The 16380-nt window shown below is 40.5% G+C and overlaps 1 protein-coding gene across 1 annotated transcript in view; it reads right to left on the bottom strand.

The window, feature by feature from the left end:
- The window catches only part of HPS5 (HPS5 biogenesis of lysosomal organelles complex 2 subunit 2), a 422510-nt gene that overhangs the window by 363368 nt on the left and 42762 nt on the right, over positions 1-16380 (bottom strand). The window contains exons 3-4 of the mRNA XM_069223753.1: positions 14053-14163; positions 310-374 (exon numbers count right to left, since the gene is read on the bottom strand). Coding sequence (XP_069079854.1) covers positions 310-374; positions 14053-14163 — 176 coding nt within the window. The remainder of the gene's footprint in view (positions 1-309; positions 375-14052; positions 14164-16380) is intronic.

The following is a 16380-nucleotide window of genomic DNA, read 5'->3' as shown; positions in this document are numbered from 1 at the left end:
ATAAAAAATATATATATATTTTGAATATATACACTTCTTAACTTACTAGAACTCCTTCCATGCTTGTGGTCTCATGATTCAATACCTCTTTTCTGGTTGTTTGGGACCTCTAATGACTGCTGTCACAACTCTTGCTTCGCAACCTGAAATCGACCCAAACACCTCAACTTCCAAAATAACATCAATCTTTTTAGACGAGCTTCCTGGGACACTATATGGTCAGCATTATAATGGACATTACTGTGTGCAGCCATTGTCTCTGCAGCTTACGTAAACACATTTTTTGTTCACTTTTTAACATTTCCATACCTTGTAGCCACAGCAACAAATTCTTCATCATGGAGGCAGCAGGCAACACGTGAAATGGCACCCTCCTTAAAACAAGAACAAAACTGTAACCCACAGATACTTTGTATCAATACATTTAAACACATTTACAGTAATCAAATTATAGTTCACAAACTTTACTTACAAGCACAATAACAAAATATTCCCTTTTGTTTTGGGGGCAGAAACTAAGTTGTACTTGACTTTGTCAGTCCAAATAAAATGTGGATTGTTATCCTGGCAGCTAAATCAAAACGTAATTTTAAAATGTATATCTAGCAGTAGTCCTCATTGAGGAAGATATGGCTTCTAATCTAGGATTAGGCAAATATTTAAAAGTGACCCAAAAATGGAGAAAGAAAAACAAATTGAAAAGGCAGCTTGCCTTCTACAGTCACACTATCTGCTAGAATACTCTTGTCAGATTTTCACTTATTACTCTTGAAGAGTTTAGAAGGTACAGGAAGAGGTTAAGCCAGGCGAGCCCCACAAATGGTGACTGCAGAAAGATTTAAGAAGAGATATTTTTAGTATCAAATAAAAGTAGTTTGAAGCCACTGAAACTGTAAAAGAAGGGATGGCAAGCTGATGAAATGCACAGTCTCAGAACAAAATCAACGAGGTACCATCAAAATAAATGATTTATAATTCAGGGCTAGTTGGCCTTATAGGAAATCTGTTGTCTGAGGCAAACAGAAAAATAAGCACAACCCTTCCTTAATCATGTGAACAAACAATTCAGTTCTAGTCTATTAACTTAAACTGACAGGTTCCTTTCTTCACTTAAAACCATCACTGGGAAATCATATGGAAACATATATTTGGCTTTCTGTCCTGCAAAACGAAAACAATTTTGCTTAAAGTGTCTTTGCAACATGAAAGTGGCCCCTGATGAAATGTCTTTCCATCATCTCAGAGTCTGCTTTCACAATCTTCTGCTACCTTTTTAAAGTATGGGTGCCACCATCTCCCAAAGTATCAAAGGCAGGATGTGAACAGAGGTCTATGACGTGCTCCTGGTCTCTTAGTATTCAAGGGGACTGACTGTCATAGTTCAAAGACAATGTAATAATGGCAGTATATAGCAAAGATGACTTCGGTGTTTGACAGGCAAATCTAGGTAATTATCTTTAAAAAGGCAGACTACCAAACAAATGGCTAAGGGAGGAGGAGTTAGGGCAAGCAATGGCAAAGTCAATAGATCTGGCTACTTATATGTGAAAGTGGACCATAACGGACTAGCGACTTTTTGCTTGTGTTTGTGTAGAGGGTTGACTGGGTGAATGTGGTATTGAATCCATGACTCTAGGTGTGGGGATATAAGCACATACAGGGATGATGACCAAGTACATGGATGAATAAATTATTTTGTAAGTGTATGGATACATAATGTGAGTACAATGGCGTGGAAGGCCTATTAGCATTCTGGATAGGAGATATATTAAGGACAGTTCATACTTATCTTGCTTTGTCAGAAGGCTAGGGTGGTACAACTGTTTACAAGATTCTGGAACAACAATGTGGAAAACAAGAAACTGCACATTTAAACTTTCTGTGGCGAAGTAAAAGGAAAAAAACTTGCAGGCCGAAACAATTCACATTAAAATATGAGAAACACCCTAATTGATTTTGAACCTATAAACACCATCACTTAAAAACAAGGAATAGTACCACTATGGATTCTAAAACGCTCAATATTGTGTAACGGGGAAAAGTAGGGTGGTGACTCTTAACAAGTGTTCTTGCTCCTGCGGGCAGAGTTGTTGTGGCGTTGTTGACAAAGTGGCTTCTGCTCCTAGGACTACAGTTTTCCTAAGGTGTTTGGACTCTGCACCCCAGATTCTTGTGATTTCTGATCTTGCACAACATGAAGTGCAGTTGGAAGGTTGGCCCTGCACCCACCTACTGCTCTTCACATCAGTGGCAACTTGGAACAAATGACAGTGATAGAGTCAATGGAAGAAAATACTTCTCTCCCTTCTATATAAAGTTTGACAACAAACAGTGCAGAACATGCATCAGATCAACAAATATAGCAAAAAAGGCATTTTACTGACATCTAAGGGCTTCATTAAAATTACAAAGCAGGAGTATACACTACGTGGATACCCAGTAACGTTCTGTTGTTCAAAACATGGATCAATGTTTGTTGACCCAGACATGATCAAAAATCTCTAGATATCGAGTGAGAGTTTTTTGGGTTTTTTTACATGGAAAACACATAAGGGCTATTTTCTCATTTGGGATGATAAAACAAAAAATGGGAGGGCTGATGTACTTCTGACAAACTTTTCCTTACCAAGATGGTGTCTGCCATTACAAGTAAGGAATCAGTAACTTTGGTGACAACACGGATGAGGGGCTCACAACCTCTCTGTCTTCAAAATGGAGCCTCTTTCAGGAAGCCACACAGCACACGAGAGGCAAGATGGCAGAGACCGATCAGCATTAGGGTAGCTTGTCCGAGGCGGGCGAGTTGAGCACCTAGCGGCTCTTTTTTCAGTGTTTTTTGTTTTACTATTCTGACTTCTTATTTTCTCATCTGATCCTTATCTCCAGCAATCAACAAGTAATTTTGATTGTGTATTGATTGGACTTCATAACAGCATGGGTTCTTTCTGTGCCTTGCAAAATACGTTCTCTTGGTCTGTCCCCAGAATGGGAGACCTTTAAAAGAATATGAGATGTACCTCAAAAGAAATGTTGCCATTTTTAGCAAAACTCATAACATTAATAAATTCTATTTTTATTTTACAATAGATCTCATTATGTCTGACGGGTGGAATTAAATGGACACATGATGTAACATATAAATATAAAATAATACAGAAACTAGTTAATATATAAATGACTATAGTGATATCCAACTATACTTAAATATGTCCCTCTACGAAATTCATGAAACATTAAACAAGCCACATAATAATAATATTAATTTAAAGGAACTTCTAGAAGGTACTTATTGCTCATAACAACCTCCAGTGCACAGCAATTGATGGTTGTTAATGTAAGCACATATCCCATTCTGGAAGAGTATAATAGACAGTACACCTATACAATTGATTCACTTTCACTAACATAAAGCTCTAGCTAAAGGGCACATGGGTTGTGTGCATCACTGGATTGTAGTGTGCTTCACACTTTATGGGACACTTAGTGCGACCAGTATTTTAAACGTCACAAGAAATAGGTTTTGCATCAGAATTGTTTTTCCAATACTACAGCCTTAAAAAATAATGAGGGTTGCTATCCATGTAGCGGGTGAAACACCTGTTGGCAGGTTTTTAAGTCAAATGAAAACTGGAATGCAGGGTATTTGAGTTTATTACAAGACTGCAAAAGAATCCCTGTTAAAATATTTAGGAAATAAAAAGAAAATAATAATTAACACACATGGTTTTGGATATACACAAGAAGAATGTCAATAACAAATACTGCAAACTTTATATGATGCAACTCGTGAACAACAAGAAAATAGTTATGATAAAAGGTACAACATGGCAAATTCATACGTTGAGTAATTCCGCAAGATTAGTTATACTCCATACCTACGCTACCTTAAATTGTGCTTAACTTGGATTCAAATATTGCTTATGAATCTTTGGGAAACACACACTCGATATTCTTCCAAATAACTGTGCTATTCAAAGAGGTGGAGTTGGTCTAACCCTCAAGAGTGTATAATTTCTCGCAAGACATAAAAAGAAGAGTAATCAATGACAGGTCAGAGAATGTCAGGCCAAAAATCTGCTTTAGTACCTCTCTTATCTGTCTGCATCTATAATGAGTCTCGGAAAGATGAGATGACTATTCAAAAAACTTCCAACCCCCTCTTCTTGTTATGTGGCACAGATATCTATCCGCCCCATGTCTGCTCTGCCTTTCGCATTTTAATTTTGTTGTAGGGCTTGGCCAACTGTTATTCGTTCAGTTCACATGCTCAAAGACTGGCTCACAAGGTTGGTTTTCCTTCGACGGCTAGATGAACTACTGCCTGAAAAAGATCAACTATTAAACCTGTAGTTCTCAAATGCTGAACTGGATGGGTCTCCTTCTTAAGCAATTTGCCAGTGGCACAGTCATAAAACAAGCGTTACTCTGCATTGTACTGTTAAGGATAAGGACCACTGAAATAAGTTATATGAAAAACTAAAGGTTAAAGTGATGTTATAGTTAGGTCAAAATGTCAGTTAAACCATAACATTTTAAACTCACAAAAAACACAGAAATTCAACAGTTACAGTAAACTGAAGTAACTATATTTTGTGCCATGCACAGTGATGTCATCAACGATCTAATGACAGATGTCGTCAGTGATGTTTTTGAATGATGTTACTGAACAGGTCATGAATGATGTAATGTGTGTGATAATACGTAGCGCATCATACAGTGCGCAAGTCACAGTTACTTCAGGTAACTATAACTTGTGAATTTCAGTTTTTGAGTTTAAAATGTTACATTTTAACTGATATTTTGAACTAACCATAACGTTGCTTTATTCTGTATTTTTGAAGGTTTTTTAAAATGTAAAGTAAGATATTATCATCATGCCTAGGTATTAATTACTTTAACTTTGGATTTCTCAGTGAGTTTCTAGGGGTCCTCAACCCCATAATTAAATTACACACCACCCATATCAGGTACAACATGACAGTATAAAGGGTTATCATTTTATTTAACGTGGGCCTTAACATATAATGCAGTCTTACTGGTTTTGTCAAAGGGCAACTACCTTAATACCATCAGAGCTCACATGTTAGAATCCATCATTAAAACCAATACAATGAATAATACTGTTAAAATATATTCACTAATAATTTAAACATTTACATGTTTGTCAATGAACTTGTCAAAAAGCATTTGTATTCTAAATAATCATCAACACGTGATGAGAGTATTTCTTTACCATCTCCAAAGCACATAATGTAGCCATAAGACAAACCACTCCACTAGGGGTTGCCACACTGGATCACCAGAAAACAAATGTTCTATCTCTGTAACTGCTTGCCTACTCTCTCTCTGGAACTGTTGCCTATAACGCAAAACCTCTCCTGTGGTCATGAATTCAATGACCCAGGGGAATTAGTGTTTGTTTTTTAGGTTGAGCCAAGACAGTCCTTGTGCTGTCGCTTAGCGACCTGGTGTATATGGTTTGTGAGGGTCAGGTCCACCCATTGATTGCCATTTGTCTATGCTAGTGTTCTTTAAAAATCCTTGCTTGCTACCAGCTAATGTCCCTCGTTTGTCCTTCCTTTTCATTACGTGTTGATGCCCTCGGAGCAGGGACTAACTACTGGATGTTTCCATGTGTGTGTTTATTTAGTGTATTGATTCAGCACTTTTTTCTTTTTCCTTTCTGCGGCTGATGTGCGTGCACAACTTGTTTCTTTTGCCTTGGCTCATTTTCAAGGGACACTGCCCACTTGCTGGCAAAAACGCAGACATTTCTTCCGTCTCCCTTTAGCTATGTAAAGGCAAATCAGAAAGCTGTTTCGGATTAACTGATACGCCAAGAGGCGGTACTAATAAGGTTTCTTTTCGCTGCATTTTCCAGTAACACGGTCCAATTGGTTAGAAAAACGACCCACCCTGAAAAAGATGTCCTATCCATTCCAAAAGAAACCATCCCCAAAGCTACACTGGAAGAGAATGCCAGCTGCCCTGGTCATGTCGATGCGCTGCACGTGGGCCGGTGCTCCAGGCTGACAGGGTCTGATCAAATATACTGTTCCGCCAAGCTGCATGAGGTGAAGAAAAGTTGCTGAGTGATTCACTGTGGGAAATCCGGTGTGTAGATCCAGATAGGGATATCTACCTGTTGATTAAATTAGAGACTGCCTCAGCGGGGGCCAACAGCAACCTATGAGCAACCTACTGTTGGAGAGGACGTCCTTCAGCCAGGAGTCCGCATGGCGTCTCGCCAGAACTTTGATTGTTTCCTGATGCTGTGCATCCCATAGTCCTACATTTTTACAGTAAGAAGAACTGAACGAAATCACAGAACTACATGAACTACTTTTGAAATTTAAATGAGCACTGAAGTCCTTCAGGTGGCAGCAGGAGAACACGAGATCCTTTTTAGGTCAAGCCTATACAGTACAGCTGTATAAAAACACTTTAAATAAGTACTTCTCAATGCAGTGCTATAATATACATATCAGTATCAAAGCTCCCAGGTTAAAGAACAGTAAAGGTTGTAGCACCCTGGATAATGTGCTGCATGGCTAAATAATTGAGGTCCCAAAGGTGAGACCTATTGGCTATGCCAATGGTTGTTATAAGATATTCCTGGAGAGCTGCTGTGCTCCATACAGCCCCGAGCAACACATGAATCAAGCGTTAATAGTACGCCTGCCCCTCCTTAGGGCACCACGAGAACTAATATATATATTTTTTTTTTTTTGCTAATGCCAGCTTGGGAAACTCACTCTCCCACTGCCCAGTTCGGCAAGTTATTTACCCTTGTTTTTTTTTTGTGTGTTTGTGTGCCCCAGCTCCCCCAGGGCACCCCCAGTTTTTTTTTTTTCCTTTTTTAATGGCAGCGCAAGGAGCCCACTCCTGTGCTGCTAAACTGCTACAGTTACTGCCCGCAAGCCCACACCCTCGCTGACACTGGGCCTGACTATGTGGGGAAGGGGTCTAGCTGCCGTATGTGCCCTGGTCATACTATTAAAAAAGCATGCATCTACCCCCGGCCTTGGCCCACCTCACAGGATTTTAATGAAAAAGGCCCCACTCAGTTCTACAGGAGTAGCACGGACCCACAAAAACATATATATTACTAGTAGCGGTCGCCACTAGGTAGTTATAGTTAGGACCTAGTTTATGTAGAAAAAGCAGTTTTTTACTTGTCTATATCTTTGGCGCAGCTTGACGAATCTTCACGAAATTTTCCAAAAACACTCAGTCACAACAGCAGCTGTCTGGAAAGTGTTGGGTGATCCTTCAAGTAGGGACCAAGAAAAAGTGGGGGTCCCAAAACATTTTTTCCCCCTATTCATTTTTCCATGGGAATTTTGAACAGCGATAGTGCCCAAACACTGAACGGAATTACACCAAATTTGGCAGAAAGGCAGCTCTTGGTCCAGAAAGCGACCTTTTTATTTGGTGTAAATCCGTTCAGTAGTTTTTGAGTAATTAAAAAAAATCCAAATCTTTCTATATAGGGAAGCGAAGGCTTCGTGAACCCTCTCGATCTCGTGAGGAGATCTAATTGGCTGCCAATACTTTAACAAGGAAGTGTTGGCAGCCATGTTGGGACTTGGCTTCATCCGAGTCCCAGAAAAAAAGAATAAAGAAAACAAAAAGGGGCCAGGGTAGGGACACCCTGATTTCTTAACTTGTGTCATCATCATGCACTACTAATTACCCCACAAATTACGGAACTCATGACATTTTTGATAACGTCACTGATAATATGAATGTAATATTTACAGTTTAAAGAAAACTTACCAACAATTGTGCATGGCGGGGGCGCACGTTATGGTTACCTTAGGGCACAAGTTATAGTTAATTGAGATAACTTTAACTATAACAGGTGAATTTCTATGGTTTCGTAAGTTTAAAATGTAAGCCCATCTATAACGTCCCTGTAACCTTTGTTTAATTCAATGAATATATATTTATGTATATACACATATATACACACATATATAAGGTCCATTCACATCCCCAACCACAAGGCCTAACAGATCAGGGTTTCCCTACCCATCCCACGTACGTCCTTTTTTAGTAACATTTTGAAGGAGGATGGCTCCTTGCAGCTTCACTCAAACTTTATGATGACTTTCAGTGTTGCTGTAATGACTGCACACTGAAGCGCTGACAATCTGCATGCAGCCTAGGTGCTCGGACCCCTATTAGTTTTTACCAGTGGTTACAAATTGGCTAATCCCTGGCTGACAAGGTTAACTTACATGTAAGTCCCTAGAAAAAGAACTCCAAGCACCTGGTGGGTTTAATTTAATGTGACTTTAGTGGACTGGCCATTTGTGCCACCACTAAAATGGCAACTAAAGATGAGGGTCTAGGCCTGTCCTGCAGTCTAGATGGCAAGTAAAAAGATAATCCAATTGGAAATCCTAATTGGAAAGTTAGCCTACCTGTAACTCTCTAGTATATGGTACTCGGGGTACCACAGGCCTATAGGTTAAAGTGTCACTAGTGGGACACCTCCCAATATATTACCTATAAGTCACCACAAAAATCTATCCCAAGTGCCCAGAGAGTAGTGTACATGGTTCTAAATAGAAAAACATGTTTACGGCAGTGCGTAATTTGTAAATAAAAAGGTGCCGGTGCCCAAAGCCCTCCTCTTAAACATGCGGCTGCTGCAATTTAATGTGCGAACACGGAATATTGAGGCAGCGTAATCCTGAAGCCATCTCAGGCTTCTTCAATCCATTTAGAGCCATTCCCTTCCCCTTCAGCTCACTCTTGCAGCTTTCTGCTTTCTCTCATTGTGACGTTTATTCGTTTTTCTCTTTCTCCTTCATTCCCAAACGTGTCTTTTGCTCGCAGCAAATGCTTGAGGCACAAGACTAAGCACCGGCCCTCAAAAATAAGTGCCGGTGCTCAGCACGGGAAACAACAAGCACAAATTAAGCACTGGTATACGGTGTGTTTTACATTCCCTGGTAGCGTAAAATCTCCAAACTCTGTTTTCCTATTGGACAATGGGTAACCCCACTGGCCAGCATTAGGTTATTTTTTATTAATTCGAATAAAGTGTAACTTTCCAATGGGACTAGCTATTAGTGTATTTGAAAGTGTAAAGAATAGATGTCACTGAATCCATGCCTGCCCAGTTTCCCTTGATGACCAGCCAGTCTGGCTTCACTTTAATTAGATCAGGGGATATCTTGAAGGGGGGAGTGTAATCCCCAGGTAGCTACACCTCTGGAGTGGGCTAGGGTGCGCCACATGAGGAAAGAAGGTTCTAGCCATGCTGATAGTGGGCAGAATAGTGTGTTCTGTGATAGTTTGATGCCACATGTCCCATAAGTGGTAACAAGGTAGGTGGGACTACATAGGTGAGTGACAGCCCTATCGGCTAGAGAGTCTTCATCTCCAGCAAGCTTGTGCAAAGAGTAAAATTGGCAACCCTTTCAAAGGAACACGGACCACTGCTGGACCAGTGGAAAACAGAAGGACTGTGTCTGCTCGGCCCCTGGACTGTAAAGAGAGGCTACACCAAGAAGGACTGCACCAAGGACCAAAGAGACCTGTGCTTGGTGTTTGACCTGTGAGAAGCAACCCCAAGCTATGGTCCTGCTCCCACTTGTGCCCAGGACAGAAGAGTGGTCTCCCAGGATAAGTTGGAAAGTCCCTTTTTAAGCCATAGGGCCGCAAAAAGGTAAAGAAGACTGAATGCAAAGAGCCCCACTCTTCCTGCAGCTGGATTTGCCTGGTCACTGGTATATGATGAGAGATCAAGTCCTGATCCACCTCAAGGTGCTCACCAAACCCTGTCTTAGAGTGTTGGCGTCACAGTGTACTGCTTTTCCTGCCCCAGCTGAGGACAGCAAAAGAATTAACAACGAAACCAGCAACTGTTGTCTGGCCAGTTGACCAGTCATAACTGGACTTTTCTGGAACTCCCCAACAGCAGTGGACCCCTGACTTGTGCCAAGGACAACTATCACCCCAAGGACTTTCTCAGGATAGCCCAAGACCATGAAAGAACCAGAGGTTAGCCTGAGGATTTCCCAAGAATCAAGACGATCCCTGTGAAGCCTTGTCTGGACGAGACGCACCTGCTATCCTCAATCTTCTGAGATGCTGGTTGAAGCTAGCAATACAGGGCCTATTTTTCTAGGTTCATTGTGGAACATTGCAGTGGCTTGCAGTTAATTATTACCTATTTTTTACAAATCTTTTAAAATTCATATTTCCAGGTTCCTATTACAGAATTTTGTTTTCTATTTAAATATAAAAACAGAAGCCATTTTTATAAACTGAAGTGGGCTTTTTATTGTGTTGTGTTTCTTACTTGTTGACTGTATTGGTGTTGTTCAATGTTTTACACATGATTTTCTACTAAGTTAAGCCTGACTGCTGGGTGCCAAGCTACCAAGGGTTTCAATAAGATTTAATTTATCAAGACCTAAATGGACCTTATAGTACACTGAAGAATATTACTTGCTAAGGTTTCACAACTCCATCAACTAATAACCCAGATTCATCCAATTTTCTGGACAGGTGACCAAGTTCACGAGTCCTATAATTATACCACAACATTTCTGTTCATGTTGCAGACAGCCAATCACATCTCTCACTCCAAAAAAAAGCCCCTCAGACAAAGAGAACGCTTGAATTTTTAAATTTCAGCCTGTCAGCACAGTTATACATTTTTACCCTTATTTTTTCAAAATTACTACAGAATGGATTTACAGTAAATTATGAAAAGCACACTTTCTGGGTAAAGATCTGGCTTTCTTCCAATTTCAGTGTAATTCTCTTCAGACATTTTGAATGTGTAAAATTCTGTATGGAAATTACATTAGGGAAAAAGAGATTTCCCCGCCCAGCCCCCCTTCCCATTTTTCTTAGCATCCACTTGACTGATAACCCCAAGACTTTCCAGAAAGAACAGAGGTAGATGAACTTTTTTTTAAAGGTTTTGTGAAACTATGTCAAACGGTGCCAAAGTTATTTGCAAAACAAAAAATGCTCTTCCTACTGAAAACGTGACCTATTACTACACAATTAACTCTGCAAAGTCATTTAAGCTGAGTCACTATTTAACTCTCAGCGCCATCAGCTTTACACAATATGTAAGGCAATTAAGAATGCATGCCTTCCACCCAGAGAGCATGAATATTTTTATTTTGGGCTTTTTGCAAAGAGGCTAACCTCATTTTACTTACTCATTAATTTCAGCTCTGCCCATAAATGGCTCTCCACGTGGTTCCAATGGCTACCTTACTATCTTGGTAACAGCAGGCAAATGTGCATCTTCAGTTTACGGCCAGTAAACACTGCTTGCATCATCAAGTACAGGCTGTCAGCTCCATCCACCTGAAGCATCCTTTGTCCCCAATGCCTGGATAAGAATTGAGAATGGAGACTCCCAGTTTTTGACCCTTTAGCCCCAGGAGGACCTCGCTCTTTGAACCAGATTCCAACTTTTATTCCACAAGTGAAAGAGAAGCACTGGCTACTTAGACCCCATTCAACAATTACTGTATCTCTTAAAAAACTGTCAAACTACAACATGGTCAGTGCTTAATTTGTAATAAAATGAAAAAAAGGAAGTTATGATCCAAATCAGACTACAAGAACATAATTTAAACATTAGATTGAAACTTTTCGCATTTCATTCTATCACAACTGTTACTGAAACCGAAAACTTGCAGATTATCCGCGACATGCATGGTGTCTGAGAAGTGCCCATTTCCAGATGCGTAAGGTATACTACCTATATTTTGTTTTAGGAGAAACACTGTAAAATGATTATCTGCTATTACAAATGGTGTGGCTTACAGGCCCTGGTAGTGTAAAATCAAAACAGAGTGCTGGACCTTGGCTTGATGTTTCGGGGAGGCTTATAGCAACACAACTAACCGCATAACATCGAACTATGCTGTTTACAGTGCCAGAATAAGCAATAATTATTGTGAAGTGGGTGAATTAATAGGTCCTGTAAGAAATCCGCATTTAAAAATATGGATGAGAGAAGACTGTCTTGTCATTAAATGAGCTGTGACTACGATCCAATAATCAAAGCACTCTAGAACCCAGAAGCAAAATAGGATTCTGTGGACAATGCAAAGCGTTTCCTGGTAGCTTCAACATGCATTAAGGTCTTCCTCTGAGAAAGGAGTGGGTGATTCATGAACTGCGACACCAAAACAATATTAAAGTTAAGAAATAAACAAGATGAAATGTAAAAAATTAAATAAATCTGATGCAGAGGTCAGCAGACATTAACAAGCATGTGCAATGCAATGGGTCTCACATTTGCTCGAGTTAGGAATTTACAATGCTAATAGCTCTAACTGGACTTTTCTTGCCACTTAAAGTGAAAATGAAAAGTAAAACAGTTGACGTAAGCAAGGCGATTCAAATCCCCATGGCTACCATGAGCGCGAAGCAGGGACACAAAAAGAAAAGAAGTTTGCTCAAAATTAAACGTATCGCAATCGTGCAATTATCCATGCAACAGGGTCAGTCTACAAGGCAGAAACAATACCACCCCAAGGAGGGACAAAAGTAGAGCATTTACAAATGATGATAAAGGATTTTTGAAAGGCAAGCCCAAGAATGAGTGAAAGTGATGGGTGTGTGGTGGGTGTGGGTAAAAGCCCACAATACTTACAACAGGTCAAAGCACTTGCGTGCTCGACCTAAACATGATCTGGACTACTTTCTTGTATCAAAGGTGGTCTTAGGCAGTAACATTATAAACGCATCACTGCTCTGCATTTGATTCTCCAAACAATGCAAGTGGGAGAGCAGTGCAGTCGTTTTGGGCATGGAACCCAAACATTGCCCTACGGAATGGCTTCTTTAGACACCTAGTTCCACGCATCTGCAGCAGGAAGGATCCTAGTTTTAAAAGCAGTGATATCATCCCTGGTGCCTGCTCCTGAAATTCCAAAACCTCTAGGAAATGCAGCATGGCGATGAGGATAATAGTTCAAAAAGAAAAAAGTATTTCCCCAACTCTTCAGTTCTGCCAAGTTTTCCGGGTTCATGCGTGATGTGCTGCTCCAGTCCAGGTTTTGTCTTTGAATTTTGGGACTTCGAGTTCTGTTTATTTCATTATTTAAAAGAACTACAAGTCCCGTAATGCAAATTAAAAAAACCTGGACTAGAGCAGCACATCACACATGGACCTGGGAAACTTGGCAGCTATGACTCTTTCAGGTAAAAGCCAGAAGTCAAGCCATCAAAGGTCTTTATTTTTATACAGGTGGGCCCAGCTCCCTCTGTATCATAAGCCTTACACACTTCCCCCAGATGCATGGGGAGAGGCAAAACAGATAACCCTATTTTTCTGAATAGATCTAAAACTAATTAATTTTGTACGCCAAAAGAAAAACAGCTTCAATAGTGTTCAGAAATTTGCTCGGGGTCCACAGATTTAGAGGAAAACTGGCTCAGTCCCCGGTTAATCATTCCAGAGTAAGAGTTTCCTTCAAAAGGCAGTTTTTTTTATTCTGTCTCTCCAAGCAGTTTTCTCCCTTGAGAGTAGTGGTTTAATTTTATGACCAAATGTAAACAGAATAGGAAAACACACACCAGTTCGCCATTTCAATGTCAGACTAGTTAAGCTCTATAGACTCTTACCACCTTTTTCACCTTTGCTGAATTATACTCATCTTGCATAAGAAAGAAAAAAGACACAAAGACCTGCACACTGTAAATACAAACAATAAAATATTCCATTACTTAGATCAGTGGTTCCCAGCCTTTTGACTTAGGTGGGCCACCCCACCAAGTTATCATTACTGGAACCCAGGGACCACAACTGAATAATTATTTTGAATCGGGGGACCCCCCCCCACAGAGTCATAACTGAAAGCTGGTGACTTAGTCTGTTAATATTATTTAATTTTCTAAGCAGTCGCGAAACCCCTGAGGAGGCTTCGCAGACCTCCAGTGGTCCCCGGACCACAGGTTGGGAACCACTGACAGAGTACTGTGAACATGCAGGAATAAAAGAACATGTGCATACCTATAATCCAGTGTTAATACTCTTAGCAAAGTAATGTATCATACCTTATGAGCAAGTATCAGCCTCTGCTTCCAGCCTTCTTTCTGAATGAGGTTTAGACCGCCACCTGAACTTCCCAGAGCCAGCCATTTCCGAGACACTGCTATACAAGTACACTGTAAGAACATGGAAGTGTCAAAAAGAGTAACTGCTTACACAGAAAACAGACATTTCACCAGAACCCTATGTATTTGCTCATCAAAATAGAATCAGGGGTGTGGAATTTATTAAAATATCTACTTGTCCAGGGGACAGGTTGCTTCTCAAATCTACTTTTCCTGTAAAAAGATCTACTTGTCCCTTTGGTGCCATGTAGTGTGGCGACAAATTATGGCAGCAATTAATAGCCTCTCTGATTATGCCAGGGCTACTACCATAGTAGGGCTTGAATACTTGGAGTTTCAATCCCTACTGTAGAAATTTCCTTATTTTGCCACCTTTCTGCAGATCTGCATACTGGGGCTGGAGGAAGCAGTAAGCAATAGTTCCAGGGCTGGAATGCCTTTGAGTCTGCAAACCTACTAACCTGCATGTTTTAAAGATTTTTACCAGCTTCTCTCTAATATTTTCCCATAATAAGAAAGGTTGGACATTTACTCCTGACAATGGCAGAATTAGAACTTCTTCCAGGGTTGGGAAGAAAGTGGCTGGAGGGAAAATGAACTTGCAAATGCTCAATAGATTTTCACATGAGCAAATCTACACATCGTATTTACCCACGCTAAAATACAGTTCACAAATATTTTATAGGGGTATGACATATACCATGGGTGCACTTTTGTGACCTTCTTTAAGAATTTGGGGCCACAAGTAGGTAGGTTCAGATTTGTGACCTGCAAATTGCGAGTCGCAAATCCGAAAGTAGGATGGTGTCCTTGACACCATCTGTGATTCGCAAGGGCTTCGCAAATGCCCACATCATGAATAATCATGAGGTGGGTCGCAATTTGCGACACCCTCACGAATGGTGGCCTGCTGGAGACAGCAGACCACCATGTCTGTGACTGCTTTTCAATAAAGCAGTTTTTTTTGTAATGCAGCCCGTTTTCCTTAAAGGAAAAAGAGATGCATAACAAAAACGAAAAATGAAACGTTTTCGTTTAATTTTTTCAGAGCAGGCAGTGGTCCAAAGGACCACTGCCTGCTCTGAAAAAATGTTTACAGTGACATTCACAATGGGAAAGGGGTCCCATGGGGATCCCGTCCCTTTTGCGAAAGTGTTAGCACCCATTTGAAATGGGTGCAAACTGCGATTGGTTTGCGCCCGCGTTCGCGGTCACAAAACAATCCTACATTGCACTGCGAGTTGCAATTAGGAAGGGAACACCCCTTACTAATTGCGAGTCGCAAACCCGTTTTGTGATTCGGTAACCAGGTTACTGAATCGCAAAACTGGGTTTGTGCATCGCAATGTGCTTTTTGCACGTCGCAAACAGCGAAAGTCGCTGTTTGCGACATGCAAAAAGCTACCTACATGTGGGTCTTGGTCCCTAATTAGGTCTGGTGTTAACAAAGACATTTTGTTTTTATTAAACTTCTATTTCTCTCTCTTTCGGCTGGCTTTACTGTGAGTGATCGCATTCTGCTCTTCCACAAGGAGCATATTGCCACACAAAGTAGTTTTGTTCAGTGTCAGGAACTACAGTGGCAATCAGTGACGTAACGAAACTGGAGGGTGCCCCTTTGCAAAGAACATGGAGGAGCCCCCTCTCCAGACTCACTCAGGGCAGGTGCTGTGCTGACGGGCCCCCTGGAGGGCGGCTGCGGGGCCTTTGTTATGCCGCTGGTGGCAACATGTGCTTTAAGAGTTCAAAAACTTTTTGGGGGGGTTTTGCCAATGTTTGTTACAATGTTGAGGGCCTGGTAGCTCCCACAACAATAAAGTGTTACAAAAGCCATGTCAAAACAAGACACGCATTGATGAAACTAAAAGACTTATAAAAATATGTCAGATCAGTTGGCTTTGTCAGTGTTTGTTTATTTTCATGCTTCCCATAATCGTGTTGAAAATGGTTACACTGATTTTCCATTAGAAATATTTTTGGGAAATACTAGCATGCATCAACACATTTTACTAAATGACACTTCATTTGCATATAATCAGAGAACATTCTGGGAGCATTATACTTAGCCTCTTAGCCTAAACTTTTCAAACATGTGGGTACACGTTTTTTTTTTTTGTACTGGAACCAACGTCAGTAGTGAAGTGTGACCTTAAAACATTTATTTACAGCCCGCACCCTAATAATGAAGGCTTTCAAATAATGAACCATAAATACAAGTTCGAACAGCATTATCCTTTGGAAACACATTACCTCAACTGCAGAGAGTTC

The sequence above is a fragment of the Pleurodeles waltl genome, chromosome 3_1 (genome assembly GCF_031143425.1).
Source record: "Pleurodeles waltl isolate 20211129_DDA chromosome 3_1, aPleWal1.hap1.20221129, whole genome shotgun sequence".
Lineage (NCBI taxonomy): Eukaryota > Metazoa > Chordata > Amphibia > Caudata > Salamandridae > Pleurodeles > Pleurodeles waltl.
This window is presented reverse-complemented; position numbering and strand designations above follow the sequence as displayed.